This window comes from Talpa europaea, assembly GCF_964194135.1.
Source record: "Talpa europaea genome assembly, chromosome: 10".
In the NCBI taxonomy this organism is placed as follows: Eukaryota; Metazoa; Chordata; class Mammalia; order Eulipotyphla; family Talpidae; genus Talpa; species Talpa europaea.
Genome location: NC_140077.1, coordinates 51,892,819 through 51,916,573, shown reverse-complemented (window position 1 = coordinate 51,916,573; position 23,755 = coordinate 51,892,819). Strand labels below are relative to the sequence as shown.

General features: G+C 38.2%; 1 protein-coding gene across 1 annotated transcript in view; it reads right to left on the bottom strand.

The window, feature by feature from the left end:
• ANK3 (ankyrin 3) overlaps positions 1 to 23,755 on the bottom strand; it is a gene marked incomplete at its 5' end in the record, with an annotated part of 310,179 nt that overhangs the window by 5,975 nt on the left and 280,449 nt on the right. Inside the window, 6 exons of the mRNA XM_084245456.1 lie at positions 4,192 to 4,570; positions 5,921 to 6,011; positions 9,151 to 9,294; positions 10,170 to 10,301; positions 13,813 to 13,887; positions 14,507 to 22,333. Of these exons, the coding sequence (XP_084101582.1) occupies positions 4,192 to 4,570; positions 5,921 to 6,011; positions 9,151 to 9,294; positions 10,170 to 10,301; positions 13,813 to 13,887; positions 14,507 to 22,333 (8,648 nt within the window). The remainder of the gene's footprint in view (positions 1 to 4,191; positions 4,571 to 5,920; positions 6,012 to 9,150; positions 9,295 to 10,169; positions 10,302 to 13,812; positions 13,888 to 14,506; positions 22,334 to 23,755) is intronic.

Below are 23,755 nucleotides of genomic sequence, written 5' to 3'. Positions count from 1 at the left end.
TTCAGATGAAAATATAACTTTAAAATTACATAAAATGTAAGTCTTTGGATTAAGGAAATGGTGAAGCCTGAACAAAGAGTATGGCTTTAATACCTCCAGGAAGAAGTTCAAATTAAGCATTTTCTTCCTCTAATCCCAGCAAATGTGTGGGAAGTGACCGAAGGGTTTTATAGAGAGAAGGCTGAATACTTGCAGATATGCTAGACATGAATTTTCCTAGCCTGTGTGGAATTTTCAGACACAATTAATGCTCTTTTTGTAGTAGCACTCTATCAAACTTTACGTTGATTTGGAATTTAGACAAGGACTAACTTTCTTTTTAAATACTTCTAGAATCTCAGAAAAGGTACAAGCAGCAGAATAAGAGGTGTTGGATATGTAAGCCAATTTTTCTAGTCTCTCTTGAGTCTCTTGACACCTTGGGGTTAGATAAGTTTGATAAATGGTTTTCAGTAGGTATTTCACTTCTGTTCTTTCTCTCCAGAATTTTCTGCCAATCAGGGAACTTCAAGTTATTTGGACCTGTGTATTGAAAATGGCTGCCTAGTTTTCTGCACTCAAATTATCCTAACACCAAGGAGGACAAGCAGCAGACAGCTGAGAAGAGCTTTACCAAGAGTAAGGGTAGTGCATAAGTGAAAGGCCCTTGTCGGGGGACTAGAGAAAAGTTATTCATCGTGTTCAACTGTGCTATAACAGGGAGGAATTACAGTTTTCAAATTTCCAGTTCAATTTTTTTCTATATTTAAAAATATATCCTGATTTTTTTGTTAGTCAAATGAAAACATTTTAGAAATTTTTACTTGATATGCATTAGTCACATACAACTCTAGTAAGCTATAATTCAAAATCCTCAGTCAATGACTGAGAATGAGGAACTGGTTTTCAGTTAAAAACTGTTAAGGCAATAGGAATTTGACCCAAGAAGGGAGCCTTTTAATTCTTTATCTTAGCTCAGATCTCATTATAGCTTCTGAGACTACAATTGAACATTTCATGTGATATGAACAATGAAAAGATAAAATAGTTCACACATGTAACACTCCTCCAAGCAAAACAGGATACAGATGTCAAGAATTGGCAGATAAAGTCACAGCTTCCACAGGACAAACATAGGCCTAGACAGAATACTCACTACCAGGCAACATGACTTTTTCCTTTCAGTTGCAAAGAAACATACACATAACCATTTGCTTATCAAGCATGCTAAATTTTCAAGACCATAAAAGAAAGGAGTTTCTGATAATGCAGCAGTGCCTCATAATGTTCCAGCTATGGGGATACCTTTATAATCAAACGCCGGCGAATAACTCGGGTAGTGACTCTCCGTTCTTCCTCTGAGCTTGAATCACTCTCACTGTTTCTAAAGTCCTGATAAATGCATTTTTAGTATAATTTTACCATCACATTTAAAACAAGACATTCTGAGAAGGGAAATAAGAAAGTTATTTTTACTTGCTGTTTCCCCCCAACCCCAAAGGAAAAATCATGATATGTACTTGTGAAAAGTCTTAAAAGTTGTGAGTAGGATTCTCAATGAAATTACTCTATGTATATGTATGAAATACATATAACACATTTAATTATGTATGCATACGTATGTATAAAAGCATATAGAGGTAAAGATAAGCTAAATCATACATTAAAAGTAACAACAGAGCCCTTTTGGTACCAGGAACTATATGCTACTAATTTGACGAAGCATTAATATTCACTTTTATACTAATTTTAAATTATTTGATTAGAGTTTGTAACTTTGTAGTTGAGGCCATGTTTCACTTGATCTACAAAAAAAGGCATAATTGGGACTCAGTTTGTCAAATGAATGAATAATATAAAACAAAAGCTTGAAGTCTGATTTTAAGGAACTAATATGAAACTAGAATAGAAAAAGAAGTATTTAACAGATAAGTATGGTACAGACAAGAATACAGTAATTGCACAAAAGAAATAGTTTTCATGTTTCCCCATTACTTTTAAAGAATGCTTGGAAAAGGACTGCAAGTTCAGGACATTTAGAATGTCCCATGAATTGTGGAAGGGGACCCTGTAATGGCTCAGAAAGGTGAAAAAAAAAGTAACAGGAATTAATAGTAAAATAATTACTGAGCATTTAGGGATTACTAAATTAGATAAGGCAAAGGAAAAAATTATTCTGAATATCTAAATAGGAAATATTGAATTGGGGAAAGGTTTTCACTTGGGTAAATTCAAAAGCATAAAATGTTAATGCAAATACAATAAGTATGTATGTCAATTATTGCATAATCACATCAAAAATCATCTGAGACCAGCTCCCTTACATGAAAGTGGTCATTTGGTCAATGTAAGTTTCTACTTCCTCTCTGGAGTCTCTGATAATCTTCAAGTGAACAGTACAGAGAAGTTGGTAATAGAATCTCATTCAGGATTCCTTTAAGAGAGTTGACTAACAATAGGCAAAGTGGGAAACTAGAAGACCAAATGGAATTTTCTAGTACTCCTGGCCATGGGTGGAAAATAGCAGAATTTTACCTTGTAACAGCAGGTAGTCATCCGTGTAAAGGCTGCACCTGGACTTCTGACCTGATTTTCAGGGGACAAAAAGGGGGCTGTTTTCTGATCTCATAAGATCACCTAGGTGGTTGTTACTGCCCTATGGTCTAGCCACAAAAGATACATCCTGATTATTTTTGGCTTTCTTGTGAGGTCAGGCTCCTATCTCCCAGAAACTAATTCCACTGTGAATTTATATGCCCATGAAGTCTACATTGGGATGGCACAGTGATCAATGCTGAAGACATAAACTGAATTATAAGCAATCTTGAAAACATTTTCAAATAGTAATTATTTCCCATTGCTGATGATCTTAGCTGAGTTTCCATTCAAGGTTAAGACTTGTATGTCTGTATGTCTTCTCCTTGGAGGCCAATATGTATGCAGATGTAGTTGCAAAGCAGTACTTATTTATACTTATAATTTGATTTCAGAACACCTCTATTGAATTTTAATGGGCTTTTGGAGAACAAATTTTCATAGTTAAAACATCACTACGTCACTGCTTCTCCCTATATTTCAGTAGGCTCATTTTAAAAGGGAACATTCCATCCAAAGGCATACTGTTTAAATATATTGAGTTAACTCAAAGACAGAAACCCATATTCAAAGCCACATTTAACAGGAAGGCAGTGGAAGAAAGCCCTGAGAATTTTACTTCCTTTTACTTTCCCTCTCGCTAACAAGTAGGAAAGTGGTCAAAAGAGAGCCTGCAGAAGGGAAAAGGAAAGCATGTCATTAGTTGGTAAGCTAATAATTAGCTCCACAGTAATTGAGTTTTGAAGTCTCAAATTAATCATGGACTCATTTGTTTTTTTCAGTGCAAAACTTTTAGTACCTCTTAAGTAAACTAGCATGTCTTATGGAAAACTAAAAGTGTTACTATTTCAAAGACCTGTAATTTACAACTTAATGTCTATTGCACAATTCATGAAAAAGCACAAATACTGTGAGAGTGAAAAGCAGTAAAAATATAGGAAATTGAGCTGATTTTCTTGTATCGAAGTTGTATTTTCAAATTATTTTTGGTGGCAAATTTCACAGAAAAAGAAAATCCATTGTATCCCAATAAATGCAAGTGGAAAGAACAAGCAAATGATTCAGTAATACTTATCTTAAAAATAACCCTTATTATATAATTATCACCTTATATACTTTACATTTCTGAATGCTGTGAACCAACAGTGATATAGCTCTACCTCATTTTAGAAACTGCATTTCTTCAATTTTTAACGCAGACTCTCAGGCCACAGACCTTATAGGTTAGAACTCTTGAGATTGTCTCAGGCCATTGACTTTTTAAATTATGTGAAGGTATCAGAAAAATTATCCCACTTCCATAGGAAAGAAGATTGAGTTTGGAGTTAGGAACCTAAATCCCAGACAAAATCATATTGAACCATAGCCAATTATTTAATAAAAATATTTCCCTTCTGAAAAATTACTGAAGAGAAGCTTATTGCATTTTCTTAATGAAACAAGGTATGATCAAATAGCACGTTTTACTTAGTACTTACTTTACTCCCACCATTAATACTATAATTTTCAATCACACATTTATACATTTATAATTTGGAAATAGTAAGGCCCGTGATGCAAGATTAAAACGAAGCATCAGTACTTTCTTTTAAAGTGACAATGGCGTACTGTACATACCTTTTGCTCAGACCCACTGGACCCCTCTTCTTCATGGAGGTTAAGCCTTGGCTTGCCATCTGCAGGAGAAGTCCTATTCATCTTTTTCATACTGACAGGCACACAGGGTTTAGGTTCTTCTATTACAAACTTGCTGGTTTCTTCTAGAGATTTCTGATATGCTGCTAGTGATGACACTGGTTCCTCAACACGACCAGATCCGTGTATTTTTGGTTTCAGAGATTCCTTAGCATTCTGTTTCCCTGCATCATTTTGGGTTTCTGGAAAGTAAGATTTCGTCTTTGCTTCTACAGTAACTTCTGCATGGCTTCCATTTGCTTCAAATTTTCCAGGCTCTCCTTTGAGATATGAGGTAATAGAATCTCGACATTGATCAGGGCTGCAAAGGGTAAAATACGAATATTTGCAATGGTAATCTATGGCTGAAAGTAGGTAGGCCTCAGAAGCTCTAAATTGGTAACAATCATGTTCTTAATGGCTTTTAAAGACATAAAATAGAGAGGCATGAAAAAAATCTGATTACTAGATTTTAAGGGTAAGGAGGTACTCTATAGGCTCCAGAGAGACTCTACTCAACTCACACCCACATTAGTTATTCTATCATCATCTATGGTGTTTCTTTTACAACCTGAGAACCTATTTTAGGATAGTAGTAGTCTTAACTTTTATTTTATTTTTTTATAGAGGCATGTTTTATTTATTTGTTTGTTTATACATGCACTGGGTACAGTCAGAAGTGCGGGAGGGTGGGAGAATTCACCAGAGCCAGAGCGGGGAGCAGAGCAGGCAGAAGAGGTCTGCGCGCCATGTGGGACCCTCCTCTGGTGGCCAGGGAGCAGCTGGGGATCGAACCCGCGCCGCAGAGGCCTCAGGCAGCTTCGCAACCCAGCGCTCAACTGCTGCGCCACCGGGGAGGCCCAGTAGTCTTAACTTTTAAACCTAGTTAAAGGGATATTCTTAGGACATAGAAATTCATCCAAAATCACTCAGTGCAGACTTAATGGTGGTGAGATTTGAAACAATGTCCACAGGACACTTGACTTTCACATTTGTAGAGTAATGCCAGAATAAGTAGATCCAGATTCATAAGGGAATTATATTTATGATAAAAAATAGTCCATCGTAATAATATTATTTGGAGTAAATAAGTACATGTGCTTTTGGAAATTCTGTGAAATAATGTAGAAAACAGGGAAGCATACGTGTTCCTTAGTTTAGGAGGATGGCTTTTCTTTTTGCATCTCTATTTTCTACATTGACATTAAAAATTACTAGATGATGGGGTTGAATTGCTTTTTTAAATTTATGCTTATTTTACAAAATTTTAATATATAGTTTGTGGACAGGAAACAACAGAAATGCTTATGTTTCTAAGAGACTTTTAGTTGTATTACATTATTTTGAATGAGCATTACTGACTGTGTGAAAAGACTAATGCAACAAGTAATATACTAGCCAGCAGTAGTTTTCCAAAGTAAATAAATCTTTTGCATGTATTAAAAACCTTTTGCATCTTCCTTCAGTCCATCAATAATTTTAGTAATTATGAGTTTAATGTAACCTTTCCCCTCTTCAGATTAACAGAATATACCACCAATTAAGACAGGTATTCTCCACAAGCTGGAATAATGATTTCAAAAGTTGAATTGCTAGAAAGCACATATTTAAAACAAACTATACTAACATGTGACCCCTGTTTCATGTTCCTTTTCCGAAAACAAAGTCATACCTGTCATCCAGTCGATCTAGTAACCCACCAGTTATTCTTCGAGCTTGAGTGGGGGACTCAAGGGTTCCACTTGATGTCTCATTCTGCCAACCTGTAATTGAAGACATTTCCAGTTCTGCTTGCTGAACACCTTTAAGAATAGCCTGGACTTTTTCTTCTGTCATCTCCTCAGACTCTATTCCTTCTTCAAGTTGAATGTCCTCAAATAAAGATTTGAGTTTTTCTTCCATCATCTCCTCATCAGGACCAGATTTTTCTTTCTCATGCTGCTCAGAGCTTACTCCTAATTTTCTAGTCTGTTTCAGTGGCTGTGCTGGTTTAGCATCTTTTGGGACCTCAGCCATACTTCCGAGGTATTGAGGGTACTCACTCAGACATACATTCTCCAACTGGCTCTCATCTACATCCACTGCTTCAGGCATTTCTGTTAAAGGCATTGAGTCTTCAAGTTTGCTGTCTTCTAAGGAGGTATCTTCTGCAGTTACAACTGGAGGTCCATCTGCTGAATGGTCTATGTTTCCCTGGGATGGTGCTAGCCCATCACTCAGTCTACTGGGGGTTCTAAAGGGAGATTCTATACTAGAGATATCACTAAAATAATCATCTTGCTGGAAGGGGATAGGTGGTGTGTAGTGCAACCCTGTGGGAGTTTCCAGTTCCATTTGAAGGGAAGGATAACCTATGGAAGACAGTACATTCGGACTGACTGTAATGAATTAGAGAACATCCAACAAAAACACATGGAATGACTTAAATTATATAAGGCATGAAAATGGATGATGAGTTACAGAGTAATGTTGATAAGTTTGTTTGTTTAGTTCAATTAAATGTAATACAATGATATAAAAGCCAGGCACAAACGATAGTAAATTATCTACTAATTAAGATATAGATTGTTTCTATCAATTTTGATGATTTCAATGCAGTAATTTATATACAGTCTTTGTAACATAAAGTTAGTCATCATTATATACTCTTACAATATAAAGTTAGTTGTCATTCTATAATAGATACCTTTATACCATGGCCAAATTTACTATTTTCTATAGCATGCAAAATCCATATTGTGGTGGACTGTATACAGCAAACCACAAGAAACCAACTTTGTAATTAATACTTACATTAAAAAAAAAACATACAAATGAGCAGTGCTACCCAACTCTAATCCTCACCTACTTCATATGAAATTCTAATAATGAAAATGAATTAATCTTTGGAATGGAATGATTACTAAAGCAGTAGCAATGGGAAAACAATCTAAAAATATGTTAGGAGAAAGATGTAAAAAGCAGACCAGGAGAAAGCTCCGTGTAAAGTTTTGAAGCATCGTAACGTTTTACAGAGATGAAAGGGTTGTGGCATGTAAGGAGGTCTTGGTAAAATGGGTTCACTCAGAACCACAAATCAAAAAAAGGAAAAAAAAAAAGGAAATGATACACAGCAGACACAGGAGGAAAACCACACGCAAAGAGTTCTGAGTATAACTGGAAATGCTATGAAACAGGTTTACTGACCAGCCTAAGCAAAGGGGAAGCAGGGAGAATTCTCGTTTTAAATTTTGCTGTGCAGACTAATGGAGTATTTTTCTCCTTCAGCAGAGAGAAAACTCAACGATTATCTGGTCATGGTGAGGAAAGGAAGTTTCACAAAAGTTCAATGACGAGGAGAGACGGGAAAAAAAGAGAACCAAGCACATTTTCTGAATTATTGGTCTAACAAAGTGAAAGCCTAATTTTTCCATCAGTAAAGAATACACACCAATGTAGCTTTTGGTCTCAAGTTGAATTGCTAAAGATAAGTAATTTTCTATTCTGGTCATCAATAAGCCAGAATTTTGTTGAAAAGCTGGTTGTGATTAGCTAATGTTTATAGCCTGCATAAGTGAAATTTATGTCATATACAAGTTGCTAAATTTCCCTAATAATTTTTATAAGGAATATAAAATATTAAAATGTCACAACAAAAAGTTCTGGTGGATGTATTTAATCACCTCATTTTAGAACATTAAACTTTCAAATCTATTAAATACTTCTATTGTTTTCTTTCTTTCTTAGAGCTACTCCATTTTTTTTTTACAATAAAGAATATTAAGAGAAACTAAACTGTATTGGCAATAATTCAGATGTTGACATAGACACTGTCCTGTCTTCAGTGCAAAAAGAGTTTGCTTACCAACATATGGCCTCATATATAAGACAAGGCTTGGAAAAAGCTTTTTTCCCAAGGTTCTGTGGTATTTTTTTGGCTTAAATAGAAACCACTTTGACATTACCTATCATGTTTATATTATGTGAATAACAAGTTATGCTTTAAACTTTCTGCTGACTTTAAGTCTTTTACCATATAACATGCAGAATTAGATGTTATCTCTAATTAGTCTAACTTCGGCATTATAAAAATGGAAAAACTATCTCCATATTTTTCAAGCCTTGGAATAGTAGAAAAAAGTCCTAGCTCCCTGTCTTGCTCCATGACATCACTTTAACTCAAAATTCATTGTAGGAATGAATTTTCTATTTGTGAACATAAGACAAGCATTTTAAAAAACATAGTAAGTTATCTCTTAATACTTTGAGGGAAAGATGACATTATTCTATAAGCTAATGCGAAAGAGTAATTATTATTATTAGTGACATCTATGCTCACTGAATTAGAAACTATGCCACCTTCTATAGATGGTAGATTGGGGGGGTTGCGGAGGAGAGGCTTCAAAACAGTAAATGAAGCATATGAAGTGAAAATAATGCTAAATAAAAAACACTATTTTCAGTGCTACATTAGATTTTTTTTAATACTTGGCTTAAATACTTCATTCCCAAAACTGCAATTCACCATTTTACTTCATATGTATAATACATGCTTAAACTTGATATAATACATTGCCTGTTACTTGGTAACAGCAGCTCACAATTTGATTTTACCTATGTGTGAATAAGAGTTCACTATGACAAAAGCCACTCATTCTCTAGATAATGAATTTTCTTCATATAAATTTGTTCATATAAAACATCTGAAACACCAACTCTGTCAGGTAACATGCTTTTCTATTTCAATATTTACATTTCACATAGCAGAGATATTTACCAAGTTTTTTTTTTCTGTCAGAATGTTTACAGACCCTGGCAGAGAATATGGTGTGAAAATGAGAAATTCAGTCGGTTTTAAGTGACTATCTTATCCTACAGCACTTTCAAGTTTTATCAAATCATTAAATATGAACACTAAATTACCATCAACAGGGTCATGGAAGACATTGTTCTCATCTGCAAAACTTCTGGTGCCTGAAATATTTCCATAATCAAATATTGGTCCTTCTAGCAGAGTCACTATATCTATCCGATTAATTTTTGTCAAGACCGAAGTTAAGGCATCAGCTGAAAAAAGGAGAAAAAAAGGTTGAAATCCCAATTAAGTTTTTTTCTAGTCATCAAAATAGCCACACCATGCTTTTGTGACCCTCCAAGCATTTTATTTCCTTCTTCACCCAGCTGTAATATTATCATCGTGAGGGCTCAGAAAACTTACTGCTACAGGGAAGACAAATTAGGGTCTTAAGAATAACTGTGAAACTGTATGATGACAGCAGTATTCATTCCTCTGTAAGATGTAGAGCTGATGGGCCTCAGAATAGCTAGATTCTTGTTAGGTGTAAGGGGATGTAATAAAAATTTAAACACACCCCTTTCTTTTTAGACTGTCAAATGGGTCACCCTCATATTTGATCCTTAGCATTTTAATAACTTACTAAAGTCAAACTGACTGACACAAGTAACCCATAATAACTTATTCCAAATTGTCATTGGTTGGCATGTGTCACAGTACAGCACCGCTCTCCTCTCCCCAACAAAACCCTACAATTGTATTCTCAAGTCACCACAGACCAAGCCCAGTCAAATGACTGGAACCCTTATTTTCATCCTATCCTTGTTAGCTCCCTGAGAGATGTCCCTGACCACAGCAGTAACGTCAGAGTGTCTGACTACCCCACTGAAGTCATAATTTGCCAGCAAAAATTACTTTTTCCTTTTTTACTATCAGAGAAAGCTAGACAAAATGAAAACATTTTCCTACTACTTGCTTTCCAAAAAGTCTCCTAAAGTCAGAAATATACAATATTAGTACTAAACGAAACAAATATAACTTCAAAGATTTACTATTCATAATCACTCTGATTTTATCAACAGTAGGCTTATCTAAAATATTGGTTATATACAGTCTTGAAAGTTAAAGTAATATAATTTCAACATACTTGTAGCATTTTTTCCATCTCTGGTAACCCATTTTTTTAATAACATGAAACTCTGAGAAATTAAGGAATTTGGATTTTCCACACGTATTTGATTGATTTCATCCACTGAAAAATTCAGTTCCCTTGCCAGTTCTGTAGAAAAGAAAAAGAACATTTCATATTCTACTTTTATCATATATCATAAAAGTAATGCTCAATGACTACCAACCCCCCCCCCCAATAAAACAGGAGAGCAATTTATTTTACAGTAAAACCCAAGTACAGCCTTGGGAATTAATCTCTGTATACGTCACACTTCACAGGAAAGTAGTGACCATCTATAGGCTGTGACTTAACTCTCCTCAGGTAATTACTTAGTTACAAACAGACTCTCTTCAGTGGTTATTTTACAAAGATTCTTGATCTTTATAAAGAAGATGCTGTTGATTCTTTTAATTCAGTGTTGTAATTCAGTAATTTGAGAAAATGTCATACAAGCTAGGTAGGGAAATACAACTCATTAATTGCAGCCCTAGATTTACTGTTGGGGCTTTCCCTAGGCAATCTTCATGAAGTACATCTTTTACATCTGTAACATTCCATTCTAGATGTCTTTAAGTTTTATGAACTCCACTGGAGAGACTGATGATTCCAGTCAGGTCACTGTCTAGATGTGCTGCCACTTGTGAGAAAAATAAACGGGAGATAGTTTTCTGTGTATCTAAATGTACATACCCAGATACTCAATCTTGGAAATGCAGAGTGTCTGTGTAAAGACACCTGTGATATAATAGTTACTGCCTTGAGAGAGGGAAACTCAGGAGTCAAAGATGGGAAGAAGACTGACTTTTCATGGTAAAGTTTTTGTACAATTACGACAACTTATCAGGTATTATCTTAAATGATTGCAAAATGGAATAGGAAAAAACCCTTCCATGGAGAAGGAATTGGTAAAGATTCTTTCCCTCTTAAGATCTATTTCCAGCAGCATGGCAAAATGCATGGAGGTTCAAAAAAGTCCATATCCTCGGACCAGGTGATTCACTTTTGGAAATCAACTGCGGGGATATATAGGGATGGACACAATGATTTTCATACACAAATGTTCATCGTAGGCATGAACTGCTAAAAATACTGAAAACAATCCACATGTTGAAAAGGAGAGGGTGAATTAATATAATGCAGTAGATTGAAAACTGTTTTGATCAAGTCCTACAGTTAGAAGTACATCACATATCATGGTGTTTATATAAGTGAATAGATTTTCCCTGAACAAAACTGAGCCTAATACATGTAGTACAGGCTTTTTCTTTTCTATTCCTCTTGAAAAGAAAAACAAGGCATGAATCGCTACCATGATTTAATAGTGCATTGTGACCCACAATTAGAAAAACACCATTGTAAAGTATGTCTATTGGATATTTATTTATACATTAAAACCTAAATCAGAGAGTATTTAATTTTGTAGAAAGTATGTAATTACTAATTGAAAACAGAAAACTATACTGTGTATACAGCATTTTAAAAGATTTTTACGAAACTCAAGAGTAAATTAACATGCTAAGAGTAGTTTGAGGGATAGATTTAAATTTTGTTCTTCTAAATGCTACTTTTCCTAATAGCTTCCATCTAGGATATAGTTATTTGAATTAGAAAATTTAAGTTTATCTCTTTGTGTTTGAAGAGACGATATTCTTTATTGCCCAGCAAGAGTTCATTGACCAAAAACTATCCTTAATTTGGAGACTCACTGAAGAAGAAAGATACACTGTCACTAAGAATTTATAGTAAGTTTTATGGCTTTATGTCTGGCCATTTTTAATGTCACATCTTCTATAAAATTGACAAATTAAGAACTGTATTCGCTGAAGGAAAATAATCACTAATACATTTTCAAATATCCAGCATTAAAATATAAATATTATTTTGATGTTGGCAAATATTTATTCATAATGAATTGCTCTTAACTCTCAGCAACCTGCAAAGAATCGATTACTCAGCTCACCTGTCTTTTCAAAGCTCAACTGTGCTCCAGGTCTTTAGCAGTTGGCCTGCAAGCCAACTCTATCTTAAGACTGGGTGTTAGATAAACAGAAGGTTTAATATGTGGAGGGAGGTGGGAGTTAGAGCATTCAAAAGAAAAAGAATACTTTGTTTGCCATGATCTAGTTTCATATTCTCCCACTTTTTTTTTTTTAAGATTTATTTATTTATACAAGCACTGGGTACAGTCAGAAATGCGGGAGGGTGAGAATTCACCAGAGCCAGAGCAGGGAGCAGCGGGCGGCAGGAGAGGTCTGCGCGCCATATGGGACCCTCGCCTGGCGGCCTGGGATGGAACTGGCGCTGAAGAGGCTGCGGGCAGCTTCACAAGCCAGTGCTCAACCGCTGCGCCACCGGGGAGGCCCTCATATTCTCCCACTTAATAGCACAGATGATTGTTCCCCTGAGTATGGAATGTATGTTATTAATGATATGCAAATGACCTTAACTATAATAATTAGTACATTTTAAACTAGTATGTTTTTTGGCCACACATAAAAAAATTACACTTATCTGTTAAAACTTAAATTTCTCTTATTCATGTGAAGCAAGATTTGGGGAGGTCCAGTTAACACGAAATTACAATGCAGAACTGTCCAATTGACACAGAACTTTATCAGCAAGATCAAGCCCTATATTCCTTTCCTACACACTGATTGTACAATCATAAGTGGTTTCATTCATTTCACAGAACTCAACTGTTTTTTAAATTGAATAATTTATTTATATGTATCCTGGTTTAAAATTTTTAGTTCAAAATTTCAACTCGCTGTTTTGTTCTCTTGTTTTTGTAGTTATTAAAAATTATCCTGTTTTTCATTATCCAAGTGATAGAAGATTTCCTTTTAAGTAAATCCCTGACCACTTCCAGTATTAGGCAAATAAACATAGCGATTATGTGTTTATCATAAAAAAACTATGTTTGTCCTCATCGGACAGCTCATACTGCATCTTTTTGTCTTCTTCAGAGAGGCAGTCCACAAGCTTTAAGGCCTCACCACTAATTCCCTTAAAGCACAAGTGGGTGCAGAATGTTCTGTCAGAACTATAATGCTTGTAATGTTATCTGTCTGTATGGTAGAAGAATCCAAATTGTTGTTAAAGTTATCTTTTGGAAAATTGCATTTTTCTTGGGGCCTAGTGCCCATCTGGCTATTGGCTGTACTTGAAATCACTGTATTTGAAATCACATGAAGAGGACTCATACATGACTAAAATTTATGAAACCTGAGCACATATCAATTCACTATTGCCTATTACAGTCACTCTGAGGGCATAAATCACATCTACAAATTTTGGATTATTTGTCATAGCCTTAGCTCTGTCTTCCTTAATGCCATAAAATAAATTTGCTAGTAGGTAAAAGTGTATCCTGTATTACCAGAAATGGCTTTATGAAGAAAGCATTTAAACTTAATGTTGAATAAGATTTAAATTTCTATTCTCCTGTGTCTATGATTAGAAAAAGCTTTGAAAAACTCAGTATAGAATGTACTAATAGTAATTCTTTCTGGGTAGATAGGATTATGGGTGATAAAAATGCTTTTTGTTGCTTGTTTCTGATAATGAAGCCCATGTAAGATAAACTGTATCTGTCTCATTCCGGAGCGTGCGCACTTACCTGTCCAACTAAGTCCAAGGTGATCAGCTACTATTGCCATCCTGATATCTGTCCGTTCACATGGACTCTGTGGACCTACGATTTACAATTTCTTAATTAAAATTATCATCAAGAAAGATAGGATACTGGAAAATTGCTTTTAGCAGTACTCAGATTTACAGAGAGACTAATGCTAACACTGTACACTTAAATGTGTCCTAATCACCTACATGAACACTTGTCTTTTCACATGGCTCACTGGATTTTTCACCTGCATCAGGTCAAATGTCAGACTACATGGATGCTCATGTAATGGAATTGAACATGCTGACAAACTAGCTACTTTACAACAATTACGGAATTGTGTCGGTGACAACACCATGATGGAATTTCAACATCTGTGCTTTTACTCTGACAGAATCATATTTATTAGCACATTTAAAAAAATAGTTGCTCATCTTGAATGACACCAATTTCTTCAGCATGCTTCCCTAGCTGTCTACAGTGTAGTTTGGTTAAAAGGAAGAAAGAAGAGCATATAAAGAGCACATACAGATGACAATGACAGAATGAGAAACTACGGTTAAGTCACTCCACAGGCAATCACGACAGTTCATGCACTAGAGTCTACGAGTTGGAAAGTGTTTACAAACTATGCTCGTTCTCCAGGATGTGAGCAAAGAGCGCTCAGAAACCTGACTGCCTTCATTCTCACCAGTCCTCCTACTGCTCCTTTTCTCACTGCCGGCCTTTTCACTCTTTGATTTTAAAGGTGCTGCCTCTGTTTTCTTATCTCTAGCAGACTTCGTTGTAACTGAAGGCTGGCCACCCCGGGAAGTCTCGGACAACGACGTGTTTCTGGAGGTACTGTCTTCCTCATCGGACAGCTCGGACTGCATCTTTTTGTCTTCTTCAGAGAGGCGGTCCACAAGCTTTAAGGTCTCACCACTAATTCCCTTAAAATATTCAATGGAATGTTTACAAACTTCCTTAAGCTGACTCTTCCTAGCTTTAGCTGTGGTGGTGGTGGTGGTGGTGGTGGTGGTGGTGGTGGTGGTGGAGGTGGTGGTGGTGGTATTGGTGGTAGTGACACAGGTGGATCTTACCTTTACTGGCAACTTGGATGGAAGCTGTTTGACCTTGCCTTTCTCTGACTGCCCTGGCCTTTGTGCGGCACATGTTTTTCTAACTAGCACTATGTTATCCCTGTGTGTGTTTTTTACTGGAATTCTGGACTTTACATTTACACATGAAGAAGAAGCAACGGTTTTAGTTTTTTCCGATTGACTGACCTTCATTTTACTCACTTTATTGTTTGGCATATGATTTGGTGGAAAGATATCTTTTGGTGAAGTGGCCTTTATGGGAAGTTTGGATTTTCGCCTAACCCCTATTGATTCCTTTGTCTTTTGCTGCTCTCCAAGAACTTTCTGCTTATCTCTTATACAGTGTCCTTGCAGTACCCCTGTCTTTTTTCCTGATGAGCTTTTCACTGGATTTGCCTTCTCTGTGGTACAAGTGGGTGCAGAATGTTCTGTCAGAACTATAATGCTTGTAATGTTATCTGTCTGTATGGTGGAAGAATCCAAATTGTTGTTGTTATTAAAGTTATCTTTTGGAAAATCGTGTTTTTCTTGGGGCCTAGTGCCCATCTGGCTATTGGCTGTATTTGAAATCACTGTGATAGTTTCATTCTCTAATCCCTGACAACTGGTCACCACAGCTTCTATCTTATCTGTTACTTCTCCAGGGCCTTCTTTCTTCATGGTCATGGTGGATGCAGAAATTCCCATTTTTATAGGCGTGCGCAACTTGGGATCAACTTTAGAGGTGTTAGTGGCGGCTGATGCTTTCTCCAGGGAGCCACTACCGGATGTGCCTTCCTGACACTCTCCGCTGGTCGGGATGCTGGGGTTGGATTCGGCTGTAGGTGCCTCTACATTTCTCTCTAGATTGGTTTCTACAGTGGTGTCCCCTGCCTGTGGCTGTGGTGTGGCAGTGACCATACTTTTATCCCCGTCCCCCTGGTCCCCTGACTTCCCTTCAGAAGTATGCTCACCAATCTGGAAAAATTGGAGCCTCTCTTCAACAAAATCCCTCTTGCTCATGTCAATTGCACCACTGCGAGTCATCTCAAACATTTTTCCTTCATGAAATGGGAAGGGGTTAGGCTCACTAGTTGGGGTACTTTCATCAGTTGGCGTTCTGGCTGGCGTTGTATCAGGGGTTGTTGCTGGAGAGCGGTCTTCCACTGCCAGACCAAATGGCTTTGTCTCATCTTCCCGTGATTTACCGTCAAAAACTTCATCATCCCCTCGGTTACTAGACCAAGGGTCGAAATCTAGACCTTTGGTGGCTACTGTTTTAAAAGGGGTGGCAAATTCTTCATCTACTTTGTAACTGAAGTACGTATCAGGAAACACTGATCTATCAGGATGTCTGCCTTCTAGCGTGAAAAACTGGGCCCCCGACTTCTGGTCAGGCTTATCAGGAGTCTTTTCAGATGAAGAACTTTTAGATGGTGGCTTATCCTCATCTGGTCCCACCCTTCCTTCCTCCTCTATAACTTCGAGTTTACTTTGGCTAAACGAGCGATCAGCCGGCTTGAGAATGCCCTCTGTGTTCCAGACGTCTTTCTTAATTTCCATGGTTTGACTAGGGAGTTTCGAATCACTCTCCGTCAAGCCATCATCCTCATCTTGAAGGTCGTAGCCATCCAGAGAGTCGATCTCTGTGGCATCTGTATCATGAGAAAACTCGGCTGTGGTGGCAATGGAACACTCCGTGATGGACTGGTCATTGTTCCCGTTCTGAGCAGTCTCATTCTGAGTTGAATCAAGGCCAAGGCCAAATTCATGATCTTTTCCAGATCCATTTGTTTCCAGTTCTTTCTGCTTAGAAGCCTTTTCATCAGGAGTTTTGGATTTTGTCATTTCTTTTTGCTCATCGTCTGTATCTTTTAATTTGAAGGTATATTTTTTAACTGGGACTGGTTGGTAAATAGATTCATCATCGCTTGAATCGCTGACATCTGCCCCGGGAGGGACAGGTGAAGGTGGCTGCACTCGGATGACGGGCTCGGCCAGCTGGTACTTGTCATGCTCATCTTGCAGATTGACTTCAATCATGTCCACCTCTCTTTCTGGGAGATAATGATGTTTCTTATCTGACTCCATCTGGTCTGCATCCAGTGGTGGAGGAGGGGGAAATTCAATATAGGCAACTCTGTTATTTTTGGGCCTTTGGTTAGAGTCTTTGCTCACACTGGCAGGTGTTTCAAGCTTGACTGTTGTTTCTTCCACTGTCGTCTGCTTTAAGGAGGCTGACTTGGCCTGCTCCTCCTCCTCAGATTCTTCAGAAACCTCTGGAATTGGGCTGGGTTTGCCTGGTATGTAAGCTATGAGCGAGTCTGGTGTCTTAGACGTAAATTCATAACTCACTTCCTCTGAACTGGGTGTTTCTGGGGTTAGAGGGCTTTTCCCAGAGCTGTCTAGAAAGGATACTTGCTCTAGAGTATCATCTTCTGGACTACCTTGGGGAGAAGGAGGTTGCTTCTGCTGTCTAGTTGTATAAAAGGTCCCTCTGGTCTCTTGTACTGTCTTACATTCCTGACTTATGATCTTTTTTACACTTCCTTGTTGTATCTCCTTTTCATATTGCTTCCCCACCTGTACAAAACTGACATAAACAGGTAAAGTTTTTATCTCTTTCCCTCCCTCTGTCTGGGCTAGTGGTGCAACTTTTTCCAATCCATCAATGGGGCTGTGGTCGAATACATCACTAGAGGGAGATTCCTTTCCTGGGCTAAAGTCTAAAGAGTCAGGAGATTTGGTGGGTGAGATTTCAGTTTCATCGTGAGGCGGGCATAAGCCTATGTAACTCTGATGTTTGGAAACTTTGCTGATCTCTGAACAGGTAACTTTTTCATCTTCTATCGAATTAAAGTGCTGTGTCTCAACTGTCTCTTTACTCATACTTGATTGGGGTAACTTTTGTGATAGTTCATGTTTTGGAAATGTTGGCTGCTCACAAAAACCGTCGGGAATGTTAGAAGACAGCATCCTCCTTTCATCCGTGACCCGGACTGGGATGTGTGACACTGTGGAGCTCTCGCTTCTTCTGGAAGGCTGATCAGGAGGGCCACCTGGACGTTCCCCTTCTTTAACAACATATTCCCTATATAAGACTTTTTTAGAGGGAGATTTTACAGTCATTTCCTTAATTTCTGAGAGAGAGCCATTTGTTAACAATTTGTGTTCTCTCTCAGTCACAGACACAAATTCATTCCTTTGATCAACAATCTTACTCTCAGGGTGACCATTGTGATGCTCTTTTACATCATGAACAAGCACATGCGAAAGTTTTTCTTTCTGCGATTTATTGTTAGTGGCTCCAGAACTTTCCCACGTTCTAAAGACCTTTTTGTCCCATGGTCCCTTAGTTGCTAAATCTGAGGTTACATGACATGCCAAGTCTTTAGCCTGTTGCTCAGAAAAATAGTCTGGCATCGCTTTACTTGACATTTCAGTTCTCTCTCTTTTCACATCATCACAGCCGGAATCATTTACAACCACCTCGCTGCTTTGGCCATGCTCATCTTTCGCTTTTAATACTGTAATATCTCTTTGCACAGATACACTTTCATCTGCGAGGTCTACATCCTTCTGATGTTTTTCTCTCGCAAACACTTGGTAGACAGGTAGCTTGCTCTCCTGGATCTTTTTAACTGGAATTCTGGATTGGCCGTCCGGCTTTTTGTCTTCTTGAGACATGTCCTTACTTCTCCCCTGTGCGCCTTGTTCAAATTTTAATCTAATGGAACTGAGTTTAGACTGCTTGAGCTGAAACCCAGACTGCGGCCCTTCTGGGGCTTGGCTCTGCGAGGTGCTTCCTTTGGCTTCCTCTGTGGCCTTGCCGTCCTCCTTGTGTTGGGAAAGAACCCTCTTCTCTGGGCTGCTGGGCAGACTGGATGCTTTCCTGTCCTCGGTTTTGTGAAAGCCTTGTCCGTCACGACTGTGCTGCCTTGCCTTAACCCACTCGTCATTGGATGCCAACAGTTCCGTCAGCAATACCTTCTCGGGGCTGCTACTGGTAGAGCTTTGGGAAGAGTACTCTTTGCCATTTCTAGGGTGTGGCTTTTTCTCTGGGGACTGCAGTTCATCGTTTAACTTTTCCGTTTTGTCACGAAAAAACTGTGACACTTCAGTCAGTTTTTCTTCGGCTTCCTTCACAGTCCTGTCCACCCTATCTTCATATATCAACTTCTCTCTACCTCTCTCTAATCTGTCCTCAGTAAAGCGCATCCACATGGCATGTTTTGGACTACTAACATCGCCAGAGTAGTGCAACACTGTCACTTTATCAAAATGCTCATCTTTAGACACTTTACCTACACCATTTTCAGACACATCTTTATAGATTTTGGAGAGGATTTCTTTTTTAGGGGCAGTGACTACTTTTTCTCTGGACCGCTTATCAGACCCCTGTAACTCTGAGCTAGGGGGTCCTGCATGGTCTGTAACCGATTCCTCTGTATCAGAATGAGACACATCTAGCTTTTCTGACAGAAGCATTTTCTCAGCAAACCTGTAAGACTCCCCTCTTAGTTCTGACAACTCATCGTCATGGTATTCTATTGAGTGTTGACTCAAAAGCTTCAATGTTTTATAAGAGTCATCAGATATGAGTTGAGCAGAACTAGGGCGACTATCTTCTTCTTGGGACACAGGAGTGTTTACTCTGGAAGACTCCAGATAAGAAGGCAGTGACTCTTCAGCAGTAAGCTCTTCTTCTTCTTGCTGACCCTGTTCCTCTGAACAAGGAAAAGCATCGTGTTTTTCTGGCAGAAAATCTTTTAGGTTAATATCTCCCCGGGATAAGTCTTTCTGATATACATACATTTCCTTCTCTGGATGCTTTTTGGTTTCTCTAATAATGACTTCAGTGGGCTCAGCTTGGTTACCTTTTTCGATGTGGACTTCTATTATACGCTCCAGTTTGGGTTTCATTTGGTTGTCCTTCTCTGCATGCTGGGCTGACGTTTCAGCAGCAGACTTGTGAGCATCTGGAGACACTGCCGACTTATGTTCAAACAGACCTGCCAGTTCTTTGGAGGGGTCCCGCCCGGACTGAAAGGCTTTCATGATGTCGTGGACTGACATGGTTTCTTCAATTCTTTCAGAGGCCCCTTCACTGCCTGGTGGAGAGTGATAAACCATTCTGGTGGTCGTGGTTATGTGAGTCTCTTCTTTGACACGCATGCCTTTGCTCAGAACGCGACTGTGGTCATCTTCTTCACTACTGGCTTTCATTTGAAACGCTTTAACTTTTTCTTTAATACTAGAAGTGGTGGGCGTTGGCTCCAATTCCATAAACGTAGGTGAGGGTTTGGGGGACACGGGCTCCTCCGGTTGGGACTGGGGAGCATCTCCTGCCGAGGGCTCATAGCTCCTGATAACATGAACCACTTCAGTTCTTGTCTCTGTAATGACAGGAGGGATGGGAACTTCATGAAAAAGTGGTTTAGGACCGGTGCTTTCAGCGCTCTGTGGGGCCGAAGGGGTCTTTTCACTTCTTGTTTCAAAGCCACTGTCAGACAGGGGACTTTTATCTTGGTCATGTTGAGAAAAGTCATCTGGAGATTCTAAAATAGTATCTGTTCCAAAAAAGGAATCGGCCATTTTACATAATTCCTTCTCAGAAGTGGATGGCCTCATGGAGGCTGGGGGCATTTTGAGTTTGTGTTCCTGCAAAGCAATGGCTGGTTTTAGAATTCTTTTCTGTCTCTCTTCACCATCCTTCTTTGCATCCTCAAACTTGTACTTTAAGTTTGTCAGTGAACCACTCCCAATATCATTTGTTAGGTAATCGATAACTTTGGTCAAGTTATAATCCTTTTCCGAGGCGGCCTTTGCTTTCACTTGCACTCTCTCTGGCAGGGATGGAGGATGGCTCGCCGCAGCCTGTTGTCTGGCTTCTCGAATTTCTTCTGAACTGAATTCTATCCAGTCGTCTTCAGGAGAGTGTCCCTTGTCACTCTTTGGTGATTTGGGTGGTCCTTTGTTATCTACACACACATCTTTTTTAAGGATTTCACTAACTTTCACTAAGTCTTCCTTCACTTTCTCAACAATTTTGAAAGGTTCTTCATCGTCAATTCTCCCTTCTTTGGGGACTTCAGGTTGGAATGGCTTCTCCTCAGACACATCTGTTTGCAGTATTGCAGTCATCCTCATCAGGTCTTCTTTCATTTCAGCCACATCTTTTAATATCTCCTGACTGGAAGATAAAGAAGAGGGTGTAGACAACTTAAGGGCAGAGGGTGCGAGGAACAAGGATGACTTAACTGGAGATGAAGTTCGATTGAAATGGGGCTGAGCACGTGTCTCCGTAGTCAATGTTTTAATGGGGGACAGCAAGGCTGCTGCTGATTTTGTAAGTGAATTAGAGTCTGGAAGTTTCTTTAATGCTGGTTCTGGCAAAACATTGACTACAGAGTATACTGGCACTGTTATTATTGATGAAGTTACAGATGAGGTAGTTGCAGATATTGACGACCCAAGGGATGTATAGAGTGCACTTGCGGAAGGAGTTCTTAGAGACTGAAAAGCTGATGGTGCTGGAGAAGAAACATATGACCTGAGTGGGGAAAATGGCATTGCTGTCGTGGTAGAAAATACTTTCTCAACTGTGTCAGTGGCTGCACCGACCACAGAGCTCACAGAGTTTGTAGCTGTAGAAATTTTTTCCTGTAACGTGGCAGTGGCTTTGCATCCATTAATTAAAGTTGAAGAAGATGGATATTTCAGAGGAGAAATAGATCCGTTGACTAACGGGACCTCTGCATGTCCAGGCATCTGTTTCACAGGTGATGAGAGAGAAGAGGCCATTGTAACTTTAGCCGACGAGATGACATCAACAGCTGATTTAGCTGGAGACACCACTGACTTTAAAGGCGAAGATATTAGTGGTGTTGCTGATGTAATAATTGACTTAAATGGCAAACTTGAGGAATACATATTAATGTTTGATTTGGGGGATGCAGGGGGTGTCATAGTAATTGACGACCTCTCCAAAAGAGACCCTGCTGTAGTCACTGGAGAGGTTCGAGAGGAAAACGTGGAATTGGACGCCAGCCCTTTTAAAGGCGAGGCCTCCGTGACTGTGGGAGCTCTAACCAGGGTACCAGAGGAAACTTGGATATTGTATGGAGATTGTGACACCACTGTTTTTATTGGCGAAGAAATTGTCCGAAAGGATCTAATTGGAGATGCCACATCACTAATGGATTTAACTGAAGATGTAGTTGACGCGCCTAAAGTGGATTTGATTGGAGAAGGAGTCGAAACAGACCATATTGATTTTAACGGAGAAGCTGATGGCGTATTAGAGGAAGAACTTGATAAGGAAGTGAAGCCTGACTTGGCTGGCCCGGGCACTGTAATCGGAGCTGTTGTCCAGGACTGGTATGGTCTTGTAGAAAAGAATGGCTTGTATGAGTAAGTGGTGGGAAGGGATCTTGTTGCTCCTGCACTCCGTTCAACTGTTTCTTAAATTTTAAAATGAAAAATCAAACACAAAAATCAACAAAAATGGTTGAGAAACAGAGAGACCAGAGAAAAAAATTGGTCAGTAAACTTTGAAATATTACAAAAGCAAGTACAATTGTTTGCATGAATTAGAATGGAAGAGGCAAAAGGAACAATTAAGTGAAAAAAAAAATCCACAGACATAACTAATCCAAAGATGAAAACAAAAAACTAAATAAAACACAGAGCAATGTGAAATGAAAGACAGAAAAAGCACAATCGCAACCAAATAGGGCAACGATGAAAAACAGAAAACATGAGGAAGGAATTCATGATGAGAAAAATAACCACAATGGAAAACTGTTCCCTTACTTCCTATTGACTTTCTTATGTGCTGGTGTTGGAATATCAGCAGCCATTCCATTTTGCCTGTATAGGTACATGTTTGTTCCGTGTAACCACAGAGTTCTCATTTTAGTAATTTCTAATGTTCCCTTCTTGAACATTTTTGGTGATACTGATTGCACCTACTGAGAACCATAACAATATGTGCAAACTAGATGTTAAATATCTAAAACTTTTTTATAAAACCACTCAAGCCTATTTCATGCAGAATCAAAAGTAACTTTTAAGTGACAGGCAACTGATGTGCAAACTGTGAAGCCACTGGATTTTAAATCTGTATCTTCCATGCACAATTCGGTTATGCTTCACACCCATAAAAAGCCAATAAGAGCAAGAAATTTTCTGAGTCAGACTTTTAAAAGAAAAAACAAAGAAAAGGAATGTTTGCATTTGTCTTTTCCATGCAGTATATTCCTTTTGATGAGGAAAAAAGAAGGTGTAATATGAAATGACTTTAAAATGCATGTGTACACACACACAAAAGGGAAAAAAACCAGAAAATATGGTTCATGGTTACCATAAGCAAGCAAAGCAACTGAAAACATTTTATCATGCGCAATATATCATGGCAAACAAGCCAATGAAGTAATACAATTTTTAGGCCATATTATGCACAATATATATAGATATATAAACTTTAAAAATACTTTCAAAAGAGCATTTAGAAAGAAGAGTACACTTTTTCCATGAGATGTGAAGTCTTGGTACCTTTTGAGACTTTAGGAAAATATTTAATACTGCATATTAAAAACACATCAGTAACTTCATATATCCATATCTACAACTGTCTTCATTAGAGTCAAAGTAGATTATTTAGAGGTGATATTTTTTCATAATCTATTATACTTTAAATTCTCAAAAGGTATCATGGGGAAAATATAAAAAGCATAGTCATAATTTAATATCCATATTTAAGTATCTACAGTGGCATACAGTATATATCTGTCTGTATATATATGAGTGTGTGTGTGTATATATATATATATATATATATATTTATTTATTTATCAGTGGCAAAGGCACTGATTCTG